This window comes from Equus quagga, chromosome 21, assembly GCF_021613505.1.
Source record: "Equus quagga isolate Etosha38 chromosome 21, UCLA_HA_Equagga_1.0, whole genome shotgun sequence".
Classification (NCBI taxonomy): Eukaryota; Metazoa; Chordata; class Mammalia; order Perissodactyla; family Equidae; genus Equus; species Equus quagga.
The window spans coordinates 18842142-18865831 of NC_060287.1; the positions used below are offsets into that span (position 1 = coordinate 18842142).

At 32.3% G+C, this 23690-nt stretch overlaps 1 protein-coding gene across 1 annotated transcript in view; it reads left to right on the top strand.

The window, feature by feature from the left end:
• NCAM2 (neural cell adhesion molecule 2) overlaps nucleotides 1-23690 on the top strand; it is a 480413-nt gene that overhangs the window by 307023 nt on the left and 149700 nt on the right. Inside the window, exons 9-10 of the mRNA XM_046648333.1 lie at nucleotides 5895-6055; nucleotides 8837-8982. Of these exons, the coding sequence (XP_046504289.1) occupies nucleotides 5895-6055; nucleotides 8837-8982 (307 nt within the window). The remainder of the gene's footprint in view (nucleotides 1-5894; nucleotides 6056-8836; nucleotides 8983-23690) is intronic.

A 23690-nucleotide genomic window follows, 5' to 3' on the forward strand; every position in this document is an offset into this window, starting at 1 on the left:
ACTTCTGGCTTCCAGTGTGTCTCCTTAATCGTCAATATTAGATCTAATTGTAGCACAGAAAAGCTCTTGGATCATTCATTACAATGAGCAAATATTGTTCTAGAACCTTATTCTCATTATTTTATCTTTCCAGAGGGACTTCTTTTCTGTTTAGATTTTTTCCTTAAAGTTTCTCATTTGTTCAAACTTCTAATATGTAAATAGAAATACCATTATCATACAGACTAGAACAAATCAGATTCAGACGCTAATATAATGAGTAATTTAAATCCATAATTTTTGATGTCTGTATTTTCATGTGGCATTAGTTTCATCCCTTGAATGAGATAAAACAATAATTGTTCTAGTCACTGGATAATATATAATGGGAGATAATATTTAATAGTAGAATGGGGGCATGTTGTAGTGACATTAACAGAGGTAAAATTAATATCAGAGGGAAGATTTTACTTTGACGTATTTATCTCTAGGTATAGACATGTTATCTTTGTGGGAAAAAAAAAATCTGTAAGCTTTAGAGAATGCAGGGCAGCAGCCCGGAGAGAAAGATCCAGACTACCTGTTACTTAGAGTTGATATCTCCAAGGGATATGAGTGAAGCAAGTAAAGAAGACAGTTGAGGACCAAACATGGGGAGGAAAGGGGATTAAGAAATTTTCACAAAGAGAACCAGGAGCACTTGGTGACATGGGAGCCAAAGTGGGAGTAAAAGCAGCGCCTCTTTTCATTTCCGTTCAAATGTGTCTTCTACATCTATTGAGAATGACACATGAATTTTTATTGTTAGCCCATTAAATTGGTGAATTCCATTGATTTTCAAATGTTAAAACAACCTTGCATCTTAGCTTAAACTCCCTTGATTATTATGTGTATTGCTGAAATCAATATGCTAATAATTTGTTAAAGTCCTTGTGTTCTTGGTAATGAAAGATATTGTTCAATTGCTTTCTTGTTCTTTACTTCTTTGGGATTAGGGCAATACTGGTTTTATAAAATAAATAGGGAAGCGTTTCCTTTTCTTCTGTTTTCTGGTAGAGTTTGTATATGATACTTATTTCTTATTTAAATGTTTAGAAACATTTCCAGTGAAACAATCTCTGATAGGACTTTTCCTGTGTAAAGGTTTAACCACAAATTCAAGTTCTTTCATAGATATGGGTCTATTCAGGTAATATCTTTTTTTTTTAGTGATCTTTGACGATTTATATCATTCCAGGCATTTTTCTATTTCATGTAAGTTGTATTTACTGGCTTAAAGTCATTGACAGTACTCTCTTGTCACACTTAATTTTTGTGTTACCTAAACTGATCTGCCCTCTCTCCTGAAAACCTGAGGACTGGTTATTTGCTCTACTCTCTTTTTCACCCTGATCAGTCTAGATAAAGGTTTCTGAATACAACAATCTTGTCAATCATCAGCTTTTGGTTTCAATTATTTCCTCTTTTGTTTTTCTATTTGCTATTTCATTGACTTCTCTTCTTATTCTTATTATTATCTTCCTTCTGTTTACTTTGTGTTTAATTTTCTCTTCAGTTTTAGTTGCTTAATGTGGATATTTATATGATTGATTTTAATATTTATACTTTTCTAAAACAAGTAAATATTTCTTTAAATGCTGTTATAAAACAATATAAAAGAAATAAAACAGTATTTCTTTAAATACTGTTTTAGTTGCACTCTACTAATTTCGATATTTGATAATATTTTGTTTTATTTAGTTCAAATTATTTAAAAAATTTTTCTTGTAACATTATTTTTGACATTGATGATTTAGAAGTATGTATCTTTGTTTCCAAATATTTGGGTCTATTTCATGTGTATTTCTATTACTGGTGTTTTTGGTTTTTTTGAGGAAGATTAGCTCTGAGCTAACATCTACCACCAATCATCCTCTTTTTCCCGAGGAAGATTGACCCTGAGCTAACATCTGTGCCCATCTTCCTCTGCTTTCTATGTGGGACGCCTACCACAGCATGGCTTGCCAAGCAGTGACATGTCCGCACCCGGGATCCGAACTGGCAAACCCCAGGCCACCGAAATGGAATGTGCACACTTAACCGCTGCGCCACTGGGCCAGCCCCTCTATTACTGATGTTTGACTAAGTCTCTTAGTTGTCAGGAAACGTACTCCATATAGTATAAATTTATTTAAATTTATTGAGTCTCATGTTATGGTCTCTATTTTTAAATGTTCTGTGTGCACTTGAAAAATGTGTGTTCTACTGTTATTGTATGGAATATTCTCTAAGTATCGTATAGATCAACTTGGTTAATAGTATTGATCACAACTTCTGTATCTTTATTGATTTTCCAACTATTTTTTATTTCTTGGCTCAGTTCTCTCCGTTTTGTGTTTTGAAGCTTTATTGTTATGTGTTTAAACAATTATCAACGTCAGATCAGTACTATAGGAATTATTTAAAGACTTTGTTTAGAAATAAGGAAAATGATACCAGATAGAACTTTCAGTCCTCTTCTCTCTGTTTTCAATTTGCAATGTCTTCAAGTTTGCTGCCTTATACTGCTTTGTCTTCATGTTCACTGATCTTTTCTTTTGTAAGGTCCAATGTGCTCTTAATCCCACCAGAGTATCCTTCATCATTCCAGTTTTTATTTCTACAAGTTTGATGGAGGCCTTTCTTATGTCTTCCATTCCTCTCTTACCATGCTCATGTTTTACAGTCTTAAATATATAGAATATACTTCAATAGCTATTTTAATGGTCTTGTCTGCTAATTCTATCATCTGTACCATTTCTGGATTTTTTTATTGATTGATTTTTCTCCTTGTTATAGGTCATTTTTTCCCACTTATTTGCTATCCTAGTAATTTTTTTCTTGGATGCTGAGCATTGAAGATTTTATGTTTTGGGATGCTGGATATTTTCATATTCTTTTATTTTGTTTTTGGATGCGGTTAAGTTACTTGGGGAAAGTTTGATCTTTTTTGAGATTTGCTGTTCTGCTCTTTTATGTGGATCCAGGATAATCTTCAGCCTTGGGATAGCTTGGCTTCATTACTGAAGCAATATTACTCTGAGGTAACTTAATGCCTTGTGTTTTAGGAAGTCTTTCTACTCTGGATGGTTGGGATGCAAATTATTCCTGGTCATATGTGAGTTTCTGGGATGTTTGTGTTTTATCTTTTTTGATAGTTCTTGCCCTAATCTGGGAAGGCCTTACTAGCATACACTCACTGCTTATACTCAGTTAAGGATTAGTTAGGAAACCTCTGCAGATCTCCTTAGTCCTCTTTCTACTGCAGCTCTTTCTTCTCACATATTTTTGACCCACAAATTCTAGCCACTTTAACCTCCCTAAACTGCAAACTCTGTCTTCCAATTCATGTACACAGCCTGGCTCTGTTGGGGTTCTCCCTCTCTGAGCTGCAGGCTGGAAACTCTCTTCAGGTAATAAGGTTTAGTAGTTCTCAGACATCCTAGCCATGTACTACCTGTTGACCAATATTTGAAAACTCTTGTTTAGTCTGTGTCCAGTGTTTGTTTTGTTTAAAATGAGAGGGTAAATATGGTCCCTGGTACCCCATTATGGTCAAAAGTGGAATTATCCTCCCTTCTTTATCATTTCCATTAATTCCCTAATCCTAACTCCTGTTTTACTGTGCTTGGAAAAGAGGCACTTAGAGAAGTGGTTGAGTTTCAAAGGATGAACTCATGGAATTCCATCAGAATCTTGGGAGTCTTTTCAGACATTGGCATTCCACAGAAATGTACTGTGAAAAAGAACAAATATGTTCTATCTAACAAGTTTGTTCAGAGAGACCAATTTAGAACTATTACCTTGGTTATTATCCTTTAATAATATTTTTAAATTGAGCTCTTGAAGAGAACATGATCTTTACAAACTGATTTTCTTTAAATTCTTCAAGATCTACCCATCCACTTCAAAGCCAAAATCATGAATTTTCTTCCCATGAAAATTCCCAGAGTATTCCAGCTATCTTCTTTCTCTTCTCTCCTAGTATAGTGGATCCCGTCTTTCCCCCCCCTCCCAAAAAAAACATGCAAAAAGTTATGAATCAATGCATTAATAGGATCTATATTACCCTCTGTTCTCTGAATCTGATTATAATTTATGATTTCTTTAAGATAAGTGGCCAAGTCTCACTCATTTGCTATACTTCAAACATTTAGCACTATATTTCACAGAAAGTACAGAAATAACTCTGTATCATAAAGAACACTAGTACTTAGTTAACCTACTACTTAAGTTACTATGTAAAACTAGGTCTCTTCATCTGTGAATTGGTGGGGGGGGAAATTATACTTAAAAATTTAGTTCTCTGATCTGTGAATGCAGGTGAAGAGAGAAAATGCTCATCTATGGGCTAATTGTGAGTCTTCAACCAAGTTAATAATATAGGAAAAATGTTTTATAAGACACAGATTTCTGAAACTTCTAGTAAATGATGATGATGATGAAACAAATGAATACTTTTTCATTAAACAGGTTAAGAAATATGTTGTATCACTAATTGCGATGAAAACCCTATCTATACATTGAATTCTAGACAAAAATGCTGACATGGTGTCCTTATTTATAGTTGCTGTAAACATTTGAATAGTAAAAATATGAAGAAAACATATAAAAGTGCAGAGCACTATATATACATTTGCTATTAATATTTTATAAAGCCTAATTTTGTACTCTACTCTCATGAAACGTTTGCACATTTCAGATATATTTAGAGATGTCGATAGAAACTGGAAAAACAGATGTTATAGAGTCATAGAAGGATGAAGATTATATTAGGATATGCGCCAGTACTTTCTAGAAAGCAAAACCAGAATCCATTGGAAAGATCATTTAGAGTATCGGGGAAATATTGTTTTTAATTCTGGGAAAGATTTTTTATAATCTTTTTAGAGATTTATTTTTTTTTGACTTAAACTTATATAGACAAGTAAATCCTCCCAGCTCTAAGGGCAGATTGTAAACTTTTTACATTAGTGGGTCTTAAAATCAATCATCTGAAATACCGTTATAAGAAAAGTATAGCAGGAGGAGTAAATAAGGAAAAAGAAAAGGAGAAGGACGAAAAGAAGATAAGAATAAAATAGAATGGAAAGAATATACAATATAAGAAGGTTTCACACATATTAAGGGGAATTATAGAATTGTTTCAGATTTAAATGTATATAAAATATTTCTTACTGTAAGTTATTGTAAAAAAGTTTGAAAGACATTGTTTTAGTAGACAACAAAAATTAGATTTGGAGAATAATGGAGACTATTTCAGTCCAGAAAGAACTTGAAAGAACTGAAAATTAATTATTTATGTCTAAGAAAAATGATTTCTTCACTCATTAATGAATTAAATCATATGCAGCATAATTCCTATAACTGAATTTTCATATAATTCTATCATCTTACACTTTTATTAGCAGTACTGTATGCAATATAAATCGATTATGTATTTAAATTGCATTTACTTTGAAATTTCTTTAAAGGATGTTTTCATAGAAATTCTTTTAAATATGTCTCAGGAACCTAGTAAATAAATATGTTCATAAATATGTATTGATTCACCAACATAAAAAATGTGTATGGAATTAAAATCGGCAAATAAAACTCTCCTTGCTAATAATCAAAGTGCAAATTGAACCAATATGCTTTTTTGCCTAAGATTAATGTCCAGATTTCAACATATTATTCTTGTCTCTATGGGCAAACCAACTTTCAAGCATAATTTTAATATTTATGCATTGTTTTACTAGACTGTTAGAAGTATACTTTTGATTGGAATATAGGCTTGTCTATCAATGACAGTAGCCATAAAATGATTAACAACTACAGGTAACAAGGTTGAATTTGATCTGCTCCTGAGTTATGAAGTCAGATTTATGAAGCTCAACCTCTGTTTTCATGTTTAGGAATGGCAAGTTCATTGAAGAAAATGAAAAGTACATATTGAAAGGAAGCAACACAGAACTCACTGTCAGGAATATAGTAAATAGTGATGGCGGCCCTTATGTCTGCAGGGCCACAAATAAGGCAGGAGAAGATGAGAAACAGGCGTTCCTCCAAGTCTTTGGTAAGTATTATGACAAAGTGGTTAAAAGTATGACGTATAGAGGGAGGTCTGAGTCAAATTTTCTTGTTTCACTCATAAGAACCATTTAACTTTTCAAAATTAAATCTCAGTTTTCTCAACTTTAAAATATATTTTACAATTACAGTTACCAGATAGAATTATTTTAAGAATTACATGAAATTACACATGTAATTTCTTGTAAAGTATTTGTTGACTTATAATGGAGGCTGAAAGAAAATTCATTTAAACTACACATCCAGGGATCTGTTGTGTTTTTCGTATATAAGAGTTGATCTTCATAAATCTTTAAATGACATGTTAGAATCAGTTTTACTTTCAATATACTTCAAAAGAGCACATCTATAAGGCTATAATCAGGAAACATTGACCCATAACCATAATTAAATATTCCCTTTATTAAAAGGGATTATAAATATCTTCCATATTTACCAAGAGCCATATTGCTTTCTCTGGGGAACTTATAGAGAGTAGAGAACTCATCATTTTTTTTAACATTACTGATCTAGTTTTCATTATGCTTGTAAGAAGAAAAACAATTTACTGGAGGATATTTAGAACGTGGTTATTCTCTTTAAAAAGTGTAACACTAAAAATTATAGGCACTACTAATATTTAGTGTGTTTTCTCTATTTTTATAAGCATGTGTATCAAAATCCATTCACAACAAAGAGAGGGAAAAGGAAGGAGGGTGAATTTTAGAGTAAGAAAGACCGCTGGTTGCCGTTGGCAGATGCAGCAAAACTGCTTACACAGACCAAAAGATGAATGGTAATACACATGTGGACATGCCCTCTGCCAGCTAGTCCTGTGGTTGCTCTAAAAGAAATATTTTCTGAACCAGAGAAATTTTCATAAAGCTTATATTCTAGCAGAGTGAGACAGACAATAAAGAATGTGCAAAAATATATTAAAATAAAAAAATTAAATTGGAATAATAAAATGTTTTAAGAAGGTGAAAATAGATAAATCAGATAGTTTTGGGTAAAGAGGGCTATTATTTTGGATAACATGGTGTTGGCAAATTACTCAGAAGGGTAATGTTTTGATCTATTTACACAAAAATCTTTAACAATGAGAAGACATCAAAACTAAGAGCCACGAGAAAATTGTTCATATAGAAGGAAGAGCAAAGAAACATAAAATTATTGGAAATTATAGAAAGCCCCTAACTTGTTCCAGCGGTATTCCCCACTTAAAAAAAATTATTCTCTTTAAAACCTACAACATTAGATAAATATGACTCAGTATAAAAATAAATTAACTAGAAATGATAGTGTCTGAGATAATTCTGAAGAGTGGGTATTCTCAATCTATCTTAACAGGTTCGTATGAAATACTAGTTACTTGTTTTTATCAGGGTGGTAGTGAGTGAGAACAAAGAAATATATAAACGAAAGTTGCTGATATTTTCATTCTGTCAAATAAGAAATAAAGCATAAGGGGCCGACCCTGTGGATCAGTGGTTAAGTGTGCACGTTCTGCTTCAGAGGCTTGGGGTTTGCTGGTTCGGATCCCGGTTGTGGACGTTACACCACTGTGCAAACCATGCTGTGGCAGGCATCCCACATATAAAGTAGAGGAAGATGGGCACGGATGTTAGCTCAGGGCCATTCTTCCTCAGCAAAAAAGAGGAGGATTGGCAGCAGATGTTAGCTCAGGGCTAATCTTCCTCAAAAGAAAAAAAGGAAATAATGCATGAAATACTACCTTTTACACTTTTGTAATCACTTTTATACAGTTATATTGAATAAATTTGTATTGCACCTGACACAAAATCATGTATATATAGTGGAAATATAACTAAATCCATTAAAATCAATGGAGTAAGCGCTGAATTGTTAAAAATTATATGTGCCACAATTCTGATATCAGATATTTAATTTTCTGAGATTAAGAACAACTTATTTATATTCCATAATTAATTGCATTTAAAGATTAAAAACCAACGTGTTACTTGTACTGAAATAACAAGTGATAACTTTTATCCCTTTTATGTTCGAACAAGTAAAAGCTAAGACATGCGGATAACAGAGTTTGCAAACATAAATTCCTGTAGCATTTATTATATAAACTTGTGGGGGGACATAATTTTTAACATTAAGATAATCTAAATTAGTAGACATATTTTTTTTCTTTTAGGAAGTCATAATTATAAAGAAATAATTAGTTATAATGTCTAATAATGTTATAATAAACTGAGGTGAAAATCAATCGACTGGAATAGTATAAGTAAATAAGATGTATATATATTTGCTTCATAAATATTGTACACAGTTATGCTTACTACATACTCAGGATACAGTCATCATTTTCCCTCTTTCATGAAATTGTTTTTAAAGTTTAAAAGGTAATCACTAAATGAGCAGATGCCACACACATGTACACACACACGTATGTATACATGTGGCTTTAAAAGAGGAAATTTTAATTTTGTAGCTTTGAAAGAATAAAATAGTAATAAGGTTGCTTTTAAATTGGCAAAATTTTGGAAAGAATTATAATCTGTATGTTGGTTTCTAAGCTACTTCAAATTATTTTTATAGTGCTAATCAATGAGAATTATTTTCTAAAGTGTTTTGTCCTGTACTTTGGAACTCTCTTGCCCCCCCCCCCATAAATCAATGCATACCACTGTAACTGAAATACAGTTAATAATTCCATACTATACTAAAGTGTATTTAAATGACCACCATGGCTTTTAAGTCTAAATTGTAATATTTTCCTCCAATACAGATTGAGTAACATATATATTCTTTACAGTACAGCCTCACATAATACAGCTTAAAAATGAGACTACACATGAGAATGGTCAAGTCACACTCATGTGTGAAGCGGAAGGGGAGCCTATTCCAGAAATCACTTGGAAAAGAGCAGTGGATGGCATCACATTTTCCGAAGGCGATAAGGTAATGGCAACCCAGTGCAGAATGGTTTCCAATATTATTGTATTTTCAGTGTTTGGCATATTATTAAATCTCACATTGGACTCCAACTTACCAAGTAACTTTAGGAATCCAATAAATGTTTTAATTTTTAAAAAGGTAGTATACTACAAAGTCAGCCTAAAAATAAATTCAAAAGAGAAAAAAGTTGAAGGGTAGTACTTGATATTTTTCAAGTCACAAAATCTTAGGTTGTTAGTATTCTTATGTTTGCTTACGTGGACTTCTGGCATACATTGAATCTACAAAATATCTTATTGCAATTTCAAACCCCCCAACCCAGTGCTGTGAAGATGAAAAGTAATTCAAATTCACAGAAGTCTGGATGTCCTTAAACTCTTTACTCTTTAGAATTGTCTTTGTGTAGTAGAAGAGGTTTGTGCTTTCATATAATTTAGAATCTAGTCAATAGAAATAAGTACAAGCACAACAAAATACAGCATTTTGGCAGATGCCACTCCCATGTAAATTGGTGCCCTTTCATTAGAATGTATTCAAGTTACTTAGAAACCAATTAAACTTTATCATATGTGTCGCTACACTCCATGGCTTTTCATAATTGTTATTATTCATAAAAATTCATATAAAACTACAAGTAGTAGACAAAAGTGAGACAGAAAGGAAAAGGTAGAGAATTAATGGCATGATGGAAGTGGCATTTTCACATCTGTAAAGACAGTAAGATTAAGCTTATAGATTGCTTTTCTTTTCTTAATGTTAAAGAGCAACTTCCTTTAATCTTTTTTCACTAATTTAAATCAGTGTCTGCAAAAGTCAATTATTTCTAAAATATAAGCACCAATATTGATAGCAGAAACATTTGAAATCAGTTTTTCCAAAATACACTTTCTATCCTTCCAACTCATCATGTCATTTTTAGCAACATGGTAACTCCATAGATTGATAAAACAGTCATTTCCCCTTCCATTTACTATTTGCCTTTTGAAAGAACGTACTTTGAAATACATCACCCTTCTTTTCCCCATTTGCTCCTTATGATGGCTTTTTTAAGAGAGTATATCTCTTTTGGTTATAGTTAAACTATTTTGATTTACTTATTTTATATATGCAAGTTGGCAATCAAATATATAAAATGTGAGTGGTATTTATAGTCTTCTGGCAACTCAGAGAAATGATATAGAGTTTGCTTTAATATTTTCTTAACAGAAAATCATAGATATTACTATGACACAGTTGCCAAATCTGAAAGGAGTTGTATTTCCATCAAATGGTTTAAAATTGCCAAAAATATTAGATATATAATACTGTAGGTAATTGTTTTCATGTCAATTTACTACATTTCATTAGATGCGATTACTCAAATAATAATTTTCATATCTGTAAGCCCTTATCATTTGGAGCTTCATCTTCCCAGCTAATACTTTTATTAATTTCCTGTCTATTGTAACATTTCCTAAAAGTTCTCTTTTCAAAGATAGCTTTTACTCTTCATTTAATAGATGTATCCTTATGTATATACCAAGAATGAGAGATACCTTATCTTCAGTTATTTTATCAATAAAAAGTCACCAAGCAACCAGAAGGCCATGATATTTTATTCTGTACTCTATGCCCCAGGTTATCCAAAACCACATGCAGAATTTTTTTCTGTAGTAGTTGTGAAAATAATCAACTAGTTTTTGTTTGCTAAGGCCTATCTCTATTAAAGTACACATCTTTTAATTTTTATTGGGTTTATTTGTTACAAAACAATTATAGAAACCCAAATATACTTTTGTTTTTCCAAATACAACTTTTATCCACTGAATAAAAAAATTAAGACTATTCATTTTCTATCAAGACTTTTCTCCAAAGATTTTTTAAGATCTCCATCTTATTTTCTGGATGGTAAGCCTCTTTTCTCTTAATATTCCTAGTTTCTTCAACAGCCAAAATTCAGAAGTTGAATGATTGAGCTGAGCTTTGAAGTAAGGAATAGGTATGTTTGAATTTCAGCTCTGCCGTTTATGATGCTTCAGCTTTGGCAATATTATTTGAACTCTTTTCAGTATGAGTTTCTTCATCTTTCAAATGTTAATAATAATACTTATTTCTCTTATTGGTATAAAAAAGATGGAGTATATTATAAAATGCAAATCAAAGTCTTTAGCATATTGTAAATATTTAACAAACTTTATTTTTTACCTTCATCATTTTACATAATTTTTGAAACATACATGTTCCTCTTATTCTGAGTAAACTCTGATTGTTAACAGACTCCATAAAGTCTGATGCGTAAGGTTTAATTAAACACTGTCACAGAGTATATTGAGACCGTATCTCTCTTGTCATGGAAGGTAGCATGAGATTGTATTTGCAATAAAAATCACTTGGAGAGCCTGTTAAAATGCAGATTCTAGAATCCCACTCCCTGAGATTGATTTAGAGTAGCTAGTATGTCTAGCACAGGTCCTAGGAGTACATATTTAATAAACTCATCAATTGGCATCATGTGGATGGTCTTCAGGCCTTACTTTGGAAAACAATGCTCTAAGTCAAATGAAATTTAACAACTAATCTTTTCAACAGAAAAATGCTCTTAACAGATTACTTGGCACCTGATAGGGGCTTGGGAAATGCAGCACAAAACAAAACAAAACAAAACTTCCTATTATGCATACGTTGTCAAAGTTTTGATGAAATTGCTAAATGTTTAGGTTATAGACAATGAAATATCATCAATGCCATATGGTTCAAAGTAATAATTTCATCCCCAAATATGACAATAGACTTAGCAAATATGCTCATCATTGTAGATTTTAGAATGGGTCTTAATTAATAGTATCCTTTTTCCTTGCCTAAATTCTCAATCACTAGCTAAGGCAAAAGAAATAAATGGGGATAAAATATCACGTGGCTTAAATCGACAGGTAAGTGAATGTACTTATAGTGAACTGAAGAATTAGATGGACTTACCCAACATAGGCCCAAGTACCATTAGACCCTGTAGTCCTCTCCTGTGGGAGAAGAGGACTACATCTCTTCTTCCTACGTCTCATCACGTAAGCATCACCACTAAGGTTAGCATGATGGCTAGGATCAATGGAGAACCTATCATCTCTACACGAAGGTCCTTTCTGAAAATAAATAAGGAGTGATAGGAAAAGCTTATACAATATGCTGTCCCTAGAGTTACCAATCAGACATCCCCCTAGTTCTCATAGGGAGAAGAAGGCGAGTTGGAGAGTCCAGGAGTGGTATGTTAAAAGAACTCTCTCCTCATTGAATGAATATTAAACTCCAGGAGAAGTGTTCCCTGCCCAGCAAACATTATACTAATAACATTTTAATAAGCACCGTATGCACATTATCACGGTTTTTCTTCTGCTATTCTTACTGCATAATAAATGACCTCAAAACATAGTGACATAAAACATCCATTTTCTCTTGCTCATGATTTTGTGGATCAGGAATTTGGAAAGACTTAGCTGAGAGGGTGTCATAAGGAATCTCTAATGTGCTTGCACTTAGATGTTTTCTATAGCTGTAGTCACAAGAAAATGCAACTTTGCTTCAAAACCAAGATGGTTCACTTAAGTGGCTAGCTGTCAGTGGATGCTGGCTTTGGGCCATGAGCTCGTTTGGAGCTGGAGATTGGAACACCCACGTGGAGTCTCTCCATTATGGCTGTCTCAGGGTGGTCTGTCCTCTTCTGTGGCAGCTGGCTTCCTCCAGAATGAACATCCCAAGAGAATTACGGCAGGTAGATACTAGATGGTCTTTCTGAACTAGTCTTGGTAACCATGCGTTGTTGTTTCCTCCTCATTCTAAATTGTTACACTTCAATTATAAGGCCAGCCCAAATTCAAGCTGAGAGGAATTAGATTCTCCCTCTTGATGGGGACGGATTCAAGATCTGATTGGAGAAGAGTAAGTGAGATGAAAGATATTTTTACGGCCCAATTTTTTGAAAGTACATCTGCAACAGTTTTTCTCCAAAATATCATCATGAGCTAGGTCCAATCACTTTCCCATGCTTGTAGAAAAGGAAACTAAGGCACGGAGAAACTCAGTGTTTCCCTGGTCACACAGAGAGTAAGTGACACTGCCAGGATTTGAGCTATGATCTTTCATTCTTTGTAGCACATGCCCATAGAAGCACTTCTGGATTCCTTTAAAGTATATGACTGGCCTTCTCATTTGAATCTGAATGATATTTCCTTTCAACTAAATAAAATTTAAAAGTTAGATAAAATCTTTATTTTCTTTGTGAAGCTTATTTATAATCTGATACGTTCTCTACTTAAATATATGATGGACATCAAACACTAAAATTATTTCATGATTTTTGTTAATGTACATATATGTATTTAAAAAAAGACTTCTTATCATAGTTCTACCAAAAATGTTTCAAAGCCTGTAATTTAAGTAACAACTCAGAATCTTACACTATCCTTTTTTTAAAGAAATGATTCAATTAAGATAGTACATTAACATTTTCAGTCTATCTTCAATGAATATGGGCTAAAGCTTTAATGATAGTAACTTACTGACTACTGTGTACTCCAGCTATTTTCTTATTAGGCACAATTTTTGCTACAATTTAGGCCAACTTCAATTAGAGATAGAATCGTATTACTTTCATGCAGATGCTATTGAAAGAAAATGTCTATTCCTTGTATATGAAATTTCCAATATTTTGCTGGTTTCTGATGCTAATAATTTCTCCCTCGCTTTGTGGAAGATATTGAACTAATGAACTATGCATTTTAATATACCATAGAATATCCTTGCGTAGTATAATAACCTTCAGAAAAAACAACAAAATATGGTGTTTAAAAACAGAGCTCTTTTAAACTCATGACTATTTTATCAATAATATACTTCAAAGCATCTTGCCTACATTTAAAATAATATATGTAATTGTAAAAACTTTTCAGAAAATTTCAAAAATATGTGTAAAATATAAGAAAAAGAGAGTATCCACTTTCTTTAGAAATATTTTCCTAATATTCATTGTTATTTCAGGATATTTTGTTCTTTATTTGTAAAGAAATTTCACAGTTTTCATTTACTAAGTTTTAATTATCCATTTATTGAAAATTTCTAGGCAATTTATTCTAGTGATAACTTGAGTACTATGATTTTCCATTAAAATATCAATTTACCGGGATTATGAAAGAATTCATTAAATAGACAGCTTAATTTTAGCACATTATTTAGGAGTCATCTTAAGATGCACTTGTTTATTAAAATTAAAAATCCCTGGCCTCTTCATTTAATAGAAGCTATATAGTTAATTGTGTAATATTTAAGTGTACACATAAAGTTAAGACAGAACCAAAACCATTGTTGCAGAATATGAAACAGCCATGAATTAAAAGTTGTAAATTGTTTTGCGATGTACATACTATTTTTATATTAAAAAAATAGTAAGCAGTCTATTTTTTTTAGGTTGAAAAATTTTTTTAAATAAAACTATGACACTTTGAGAGAAAGTATATCTGAGGATTATGTGAGACTGTGTTTTTAAAAGTGTTTTGACATAGTCCCTGGCATTAACACATACATTTTTGGACCAAAGTTTCTTTAGATCATCCCTTATTATCTTTCTAATTGATCAATAAATATTAGGATATGTAAGGTCATAGGTGCTGATGAATTATGATGGGAAGTCATGCAAAGTGTCACACAAGTCAAAGTTTAATCCTAACTTTGTCACTTTTGGTGTGTCATTTACTCTGTTATTTCTCATGTCTGATTTCAATTTCTGCATGTCTAAATCAGGGTAATAATAAGACTTACCTGGGAAAAGGTTCTGAAGGTGGAATGAGAGCACATATAACAATGTGCCAGATACAAATAGAATAGCTTATAAGTGTTGCTTTCTGTTGTCTTTAGAAGTATCCAGTCTTTCATATATTTTATAAATGAGAAAATGATTGTGTTAAGTCTGTGTCAGCCACTGCTGCCACAAAAGGGACAAGATAAAAATTTGTATGAACATGGCCATATGTATTCTATGAATAATACCATCCACAAGAACAATAGACTATTGGTATAGTTGTTGTAGATGGTACTCCTGTGACATAGCTATATATAGAAATTTACTATAAAATAATCTCTATCAATATTAATTCAATGGCTCAGATATGAACTTGTCTTACCACACTAAATTCCGTATCTTGTAACTATATACTGCATGCCTCTTGGAAGTTGACAATGTTGGGAATTTGCGTTTGGGTCTCATCGTAATCACTATGTGTTTGATGTCACTCTCCATCCCTGTACGGAAGTGTAGATGAGGGATCTGGCTTCCTATCCTGGATGAGGATAGATTCTCAGGTTACTCTTAAGTCATAAAGGCTGGTCTTTTTGTGAGACACAAAGTCAGACCAGACACCTGACAGATCTCTTACTCCATCATCATCTTCTTTGCTGTCTCCCAGGTCTGTCTTGTCTGCTACCGCCTTAAATTTTCCTCTGTAGTATGCGAAGTCATTTTTGGCCTCCTTTGGGCCCTTTTCAACCTCCCATATTATAGAACAATAAATATTGATTTGTAATCGACTCTTCCACGTTCTAAGAAGCAGCTAAACAGGTCGTTGAACTAAGACGAAAAAGAACATGCTGCATGCCACAAAACAAGATAGCTTAAGAATGCCTGTTCTTCATACATTTTTCAAAATTTGATTTCATATTCATATGATACTGGTTTATTTTAAACATTTTTAAAGAAATATTGTATTAAGGGGAAGCAAACAGATATACTGGAAGTGATTCTTACCTCTAAAATTCTTATAAAATGGTAAACAGAACAGTAAGCAATCCCACCTATCTGAATAGAATGTTTTCTATAATAAAGTGCTGATAATATTGTCTAGTAGATGACATCTCACGTGTCATTTATCTACTTTTAAGATACAGAGTTTATAATTATTTTATTCTTGTTCTACTTCTCCTACATAGTAAATTATAGGCGTCCTTGCACTAGAAATTAATCCCACTCTACACTGAATAAGAAGTATTGGAAATGTATAGCAATGAGTTATAACTATCTTAAAGCAGAATTTCTTAAACTTCAGTCATTTGACCATAGGCTCCATCTCTTTCCTATATTCATGAACTGTCTTGACTGTTATGTAGTTAATTGTTTTCTTTAAGTTAAAATTAGTTTTTGATTTAATCTAAACTTAACCAAAAATATCAATGAAATAAAAAGTAAGATTATACACAAATTACATTTTCAAATACACATTAAAATAAATATAAAATAAAAATTGGTTTTCAAAGTAATACCTAAACTCAGCAGGTACACCTTCACTGTTACACAGACCATACTTTTAAAACACTACATTTGTGTTAAACATACTTTGAATTAACATGACACAAAGTTAAGCTAGGAAATTTTGGGGAGTGGAACAAAGTTAAGCTAGGAAATTTTGGGGAGTGGAGCACATGTAAAGATATTTCAATTAGAACAGAACCCATTCTCCATCCTCCTATTTAGGGAGCCAAGCACTTCACTACAGGAAATAAATATGTTTTGTTATTAATTAATGGATAAAGAGTTCACAAATCATAGTAAGAGAAACTCATTTAATTTCAATCCTTGATACCAAATGGTTGTTTCAAAATGATGCCGGTAAACTCAATCAGTAAAACAAAATGTTTAACTTCAAAACCAGTTTCTTTCCTATTTTTGCTGAAGTAAAATATGAAATGCTGGTCTGAGTTTAGATCAACTCAAAACTTTATGGTCAAAATAATGAGACTTTTTGTTCTTCTACATTCATTAAAAAATGTCTCTTTCTGTGTCAGAAAACAATCTTACTGAGGCAACATTAATTTTTGGAATTTAAGTCCATTTTGCTTTCTGTTACTTCAAATAAATAGATGTATTTAAACTGAAATTTAAGATTTTTAAAAAAATTTTAATACAAACTATGAATAGTATAACACTTAGTTTTACACTTACATACAGAAGTAATAGTTGGACCAAAGTACAACTATCTTAACTGTATAGAAATGGTAAGCGTTTTTCTCCATCAATTTAGGTACCATGATATGAATAATACTTAAAATGTTCTTGTAGACAAAAATATCAAGTCCAAAGGGTTTTCTAGCAATAATAAAGACAGATAGTACTTTGATACAACTACCTGAACAGAATATTATGTTTTAAATTTTATAACAATTTAAATATCTCAGCCTATAAATATCCGTTATTATACTATTGCCCTCATTATTATATTATTGCTTCATGCTCTAGGATATTATTCTTTATTGTGTATATATGGTTCTGGACCTAAGGAAACCATGTTTTAAAAATAATTTCTTTAAAACCACTTTTAATGAAAGGCTGAAGAGAATGAAATGAATTTTTCACATCACATGAAAATCTCCACTGAAAATTCTTAGATCTTTTTCATATATAAGCTATGAAGATTACATTAGGCTTTTTGTGTTTCCTGTCTTTTTTTCATTTTAGAGCAAATAAGAGCTCTTGAAAGATAAATTTTATAAAATGTAAGCAGTAAAATAACCTTTAAAGTGATAGGAATTTATGTGCCTAATTTTTCCTTTATCGTTTGCCCTCGTTCATTTAATAACTATCAACCGATATTATTGAGGGCTGTTACGTTTGCATGTACTATTTTATGCAGGAAGAATACAGCAGGAAATGAGAGTTTCCTGTTTCATGCTGCATACAATTTAGGAGAGGATGGAATCAAACCATATTTAAAACCAGCAATCTTTTTTTCATGAATATACAATTTTCATATTCAAAATATAAATTTTCAATATGTAAGTGGACTTTTATAGGCTACAGATATAGCTTTGGCATATTCTACTGTGTTATCACTGAGCCAGTTCAACTTGATCTTCCGACAGGCCTCTGCACTGGTGCATGTTGGAAAGTATGTCTACTCTCCTCAGAATATCTCCTCTCAATTTGCTCCAGGCTGATGAAAATTACTTAGAGTCTGATTAAAAAAAAAATAAACAAAATATTGTGTAATGCCATAATTGGCAGCACCTTTATATTATAGGGGACAATTTAAGATTTGTAATGTCCTTTCCCGCTTTAAATAGAAATTACAAAATGATGCCAACAAATCCACTATTATTGATTTAAAAAAGAAACTATGGGAGTTTTGAATATCTGCACTTTATTATAAAGCTCCAGTGAAATGAAATGAAAAACTAAAATACGATGGCATGTTTATAGCATTGCTTTTAAGAATGAGGGACAGTATATAAGTATTTTCTATCTATCTTTGTAAGATAGAAGTTATGCTTCTATATATATATCTACCAGAAATAGTTATACTTCTGGGCAAATTTTTTACAGCTGTGTTTTTATTACTTTTATGAGGAATTTTATTTACACCTCTTTACCAAACCCAGAAGTTGTGTTCTGGGATGCAATTGTGGGCAATTCTTAGTTCCTGATTCTAAGACCAATAAAACAACAACAATTAAAAAAAAAAAAAAAACAGGAACAAAGATCAAAGACAGAACTATAATGTAAAAAAAATAAATGGAATCAATGAAATATTTTAGTAAATAATTGAAGGAATAGTAATAATACATTTGTTTAAATATTTTAAAGATAGTCATATGTACAGTTGAACTAGACATATTGCTTACTGTGGGCGATAGTGCAAAAAAAAAGCGAAAGTTACAGAAATGCGCAGACTTTCCAAGAATCAAGGATTATAGATAATGGAATGTGTTAAATTCCAAATGAGAAAATGTCCAGTCTCTTGAATTTCTCTAGCATAATTAGCAAGATCGTCAGTGACTAAAAGAAAATCATTTCACTTGATGTCATGTTGTATTGGAGGATCTTGAACAATTTTTGTTACCCTAATATTCTGTCTTGCTATAAAATTAAATCTTTGAGTTAATATTTGGGGGTGGGGGATTGGTGGTACTGAACCAACGTTGTACATCAGAATCACATAAGGAGCTGTATACACATATACACGACTGAGCCTTACTCCCTGGAAGATGACTGAGCCTCACTCCCAGAGTTTACTGAGCCTTGCTCCTAGATATTCTTATCCGGAAAATCTTTGATAGGGACTAAAGAGCTATATTTTGAAAATCCCCAGAAATAGTTCTTGTGTGTATGCCCTATAGAAATTCTCTGTCATTGAGAATTCTCTATCACAAACCCACCCACACACATACACACAAATATGCACCAATACATATAACAGACACAATTTTTTTTTCTGTCGAGGAAGATTAGCCCTGAGGTAACATCTGCTGCCAATCCTTCTCTTTTTTCTGAGAAAGACTGGCCCTGAGCTAACATCTGTGCCCATCTTCCTCTACTTTATATGTGGGTTGCCTGCCACAGTATGGCTTGACAAGTGGTGCGTAGGTCCACACCCGGGATCCCAACCAGTGAACCCCGGGCACCGGGAGCACAATGTGAGAACTTTGCTGCACCACCAAGCGGGCCCCAGTACACAAAATATTTTTCAGAGAACTTAGTATGATCTTGATATCTAATATAGCTATACATAGAGTAAGATATATGAAAGAAATTTGTTTATATAACCCATGGATTCCTAATCATGTTAGCTTTGTATTTCCTGTTCATATAAATTAGAGCTTAATGAATTAATGTTATGTGGCAGTTGTAATACTGATTGTTTCAATCCCTGGATTTGCAATTTACCTGCATTATGATATCAGATCAATTGACATATTTTTGGACCTACAGTTCCATCATTTATAAAATTAATCCCCTTCAAGCTCTAACATTTGCTTATTCAATAAATCTCTCTATTGACTCAGTAGATAATCATACGTTTTAAGACACAGTTTTTGTTCCGATGCGAAGCCCTTTTAAATTCAGATATTTACTAATTTTTCAATTTATGATTTTCTAATAACTTAGTATAGTGAGGCAGTGTCTTTGCAATTTCCTTCTTCTGTATAGCTTTTCCATATAACTCAATTATAAGAAAAGCTAAGATTACTTGGTAATATCTTTACATTCACAAAAAAAGTCAATTTGTGCTTGTAGAGAAGAATGCTAAAGAACATATTCCTGGCACCTGTAGGTTTTAATGCCTGTAGTTTTTTTCTTTCCAGAGATAATGGGCTTTTCTGAAGGATTTTGATTTTGAATGACATTTTTAAGGTCTACCTAATGCATTTTTTCATACTAGTACTCTGAGAGGAATATTATAGGTTCCTGCTGGGCAACAGGCAAAATGGATACTTCTATTCCCCATCTGATGTAGGAGGTAGAATATAATTAGACATGTTGGAAATCTTCCTGGATGCTTCTGAGCCTGCTGAGAGGGGGCTTTTCAATCATTTACAGCTCTCTGAAATTTCTGTTCCAGCCCACAGCTTGAATAACAATAATCAAAGAAGTCTAGTCATAAGTTCAACATGTACTTTTAAAAGCTATTTTTGAGAACATTCCAGGAAATATTTAAAAAATAAAAACATCATAGTTCCTTTTAAAAACATCATTTATTGATGAAATATTATTTTTAAATTTATTATAGGAATTTCCACTTGAAACTGTCATCAGGTGTGTAAGATTATATTATAATAGTTCACAATTTTACCATAATTATTTTGCAGGAAAATGTTATTTACATACTGAAAGTGATTTTTGTATGGCTTTGTAGCAGAAAATATATTTTGTTCCTTGTAAATACCATATCCTACATAAAGACTTCAGTAGGTATTTACTTCTTCTTATGAAGAAATCTATTACTACCGCTGAGGTAAATATAAAATCATATAGCTATAAAGAAATATAAGATATCAATGATTGTTAATAGGCATAATAAATTTTCTGGTAAATGTAACTTTGAATGATTTGTGTGATATTTTAGTGGATAATGTTAACTAAATTCAAGAAACAAGACGAAATAAATTTGAATGAATTGCTATACAAATAGACACAGCATATCTTGAAAATATTTCTGTAAACATTCTGATAAACAACTTGCAGAAAAATCATACATTTAATGCATTCTATTGTCAAGCTTAAGCATGGAACAAAAGCAAGTACATAAAAGGATCTTAGTTACACAATAATTAAAGAGTAAAGTTGAATATATCTTAGTGAAAATTATGTTAGCATAGTTATTATGAAGACTTCATTGCTCTTGATTCATGGATTAACAGATAATAAATTTAAATAAAATATATTAAAGATCTTCAATAATAGCTCTGTTCAGCCATCTATTGAATAGTTGTGTTTACTGAGGAAAATAAAAAACCCTTAGATGAGATTCTTTCTCGGCTATCATGTTGTTTTGTCATGTTCTCCATCTTGGAGCAACATCAAATGCTATTGTTTTGTAATCCGCAAAAGTTCTTGTCCAACATTCTAAGTCTTTCATTCTTGGATGCACATTTAATAGCACATCTACTTATAACAAAAATGTATTTATGCTCTATCAAATATATAAAAATATATAATCCTAATATTTGGGGATCCTACCATGTTTCCCCTGGCCCAAACCATCCATCTTGCTCACTTCTTTTAACCCTCAGCTTAAATTTTATAAATAACCCAGCCAGGTTTGACCACATCACTCCACTGAAACTATCTTGCAAGTTTACCAATAACCTTCACTTTCTTAAACTTAATGATAAATTATTAGTCTTCACATTTTTTTCTGCCAGCAGCAGCACTGACCCAATTAAATAATCTCCTCTGCTTGAAGCATATTCTTTGACTTAAAGTATGTTCTTTCTTGGTTTTTCTCTTACCACTCTTTTCACTCATTTCAATCTCCTTTGATCAGTCTTTGTCTGCTAATTGACCTCTAAATGATCGAAGGCCCTAACTTGGGATCTGAACTTGTATTCCCTCTCTAACTGCACTTATTCCCTTGGTGATATTATCTAGTCCAATGGCTTTAATTAAATTCAACTGGATTCATCAACTCCAAATTTCAAACGTGGTCATTTCCACTGAGCCTTAGTCTTCTCTAGCCAGTGGTCTATCAGACAGCTCCATTTGGATATAAAATAAATATCTCAAAGTGAAAATATCCAGTCCAACTAGGTACGTTACCTCCACTTTTGCTTCTCCTTCAGTCATCCCAATCTCATTAAATGATGGCTCTTTCCTACTGTTATATAAGCTAAAATTCTTGGAGTTATCTTTGATTCTTGTCTGTTATTATACCCACCTGCAATTTTAGCAAATCTTGTTGACCTTATTTTAAATATATTCAAAATTTGATCATTTCTCAACAGTCACTGGTTACTGCTCTGTTCCAAGCCATCATAATACTTGCCTAGTTTATTACAATAACTTTTTAAGTGGTATCAATGCATCCACTTTTGACCCCCCCCCCCAATATTTTCATTAAATATCTAGATTAGTCTATTTGGAATAAGCCAGATAATATCTCTTTGTTCAGAAGCTTCTTATACCTTCTCACATCATTTGGAAATCCCTTCTATCACCTTCATGACTCTACCGATAGACCACTCTTCCAGTACCTATTACCTCTGTCTTTTTCCTCATATCCTACTATTAAGATCAATGAATTTCAGTCAAGTAAGATTTCACATTTCCTCCATCAATGCTTGGGCATTGCTAGCTTTTCAATGGTGTGTGTACTTTACCCATCTAGAACACTAACTGCATGCTCTAAATCGTAAGTGTGGTGAAAACCATCAGAAATCTTTGATGTACTGATTGCAGTTTTCAATTACTTTTGAGTTTGTTAAGAAAGTCCTTGACTTCCAAAGTGAAGTCTACATGATAGAGTGTTGATTTTTTATGGGTATTAGCTAGGAGTATGTTTAGGTTAATTGTTGAATTCTTTAGGTAAACTATGGATAAATTGCAGACCACTAGTCCTTCAATTACAAAGTCCAAAGCTAGTTAAGAGCTTAAACTATGTACAAAACACTAGAATTAGTTTACTATGTGGATTTTTGCATTCACTTCTGAAATTGACTGGAACCTATCCAAGGCCATAGAAAGAACCACTGGAATGCCGAGGAATGTTACTTTGGTAGTGTGGCAAAATTATTTCTAAGCTAAAGATTACTCCAACTCCCCTAACAAAGTTTAAAAGCCTCAGAAGAATAAAATTGTTTTTAAGTAATTTAACAGTGTCTCAGAGAAGAGACCAAATATATTTAAAGGAATACAAAGAATACAGCACTCAAAATGTATAATTCATAATGTATGGCATCAGTAAAAAATGATGAGGTATGTGAGGTCCATGAAAATATAACCCATAATAAGGAAAAACAAATCAACCAATAGAAACAGATCCAGTAAAGATATAGATGTTAGTAGATAGGAACATTATCATATGTATTTTTTTACACACACTGTATATGTACTACAAGATATAAAAATGATGAGCATAATAAGGAGAGACATGGAAGATATAAAGCAGATTAAGTCAAAATTCTAGAGATTAAAAAATGTCTGAAGTAAAAAACGTTGGATGGGATTAGTAGCAGTTTAGACACTGCAGAAGAAAAGATTAGTGAAATCAAAGACCGAACACCATAACCTATCTGCATGAAACTCAGACAAGAAAGAGACTAATAAATTCTTTGAGAAGTCCTGTGTCTTTTTCATGTTCTGAGTAAGTGTTGGCCAAAGAAGGCTCAGAACGAGTCCTTATTTGTCCTATTAGAGAGAGCAAAGAACGATCCCCAAATATTTTGCATGTCTTCATATCGTAGTTTTTGCCTTATAGAACATC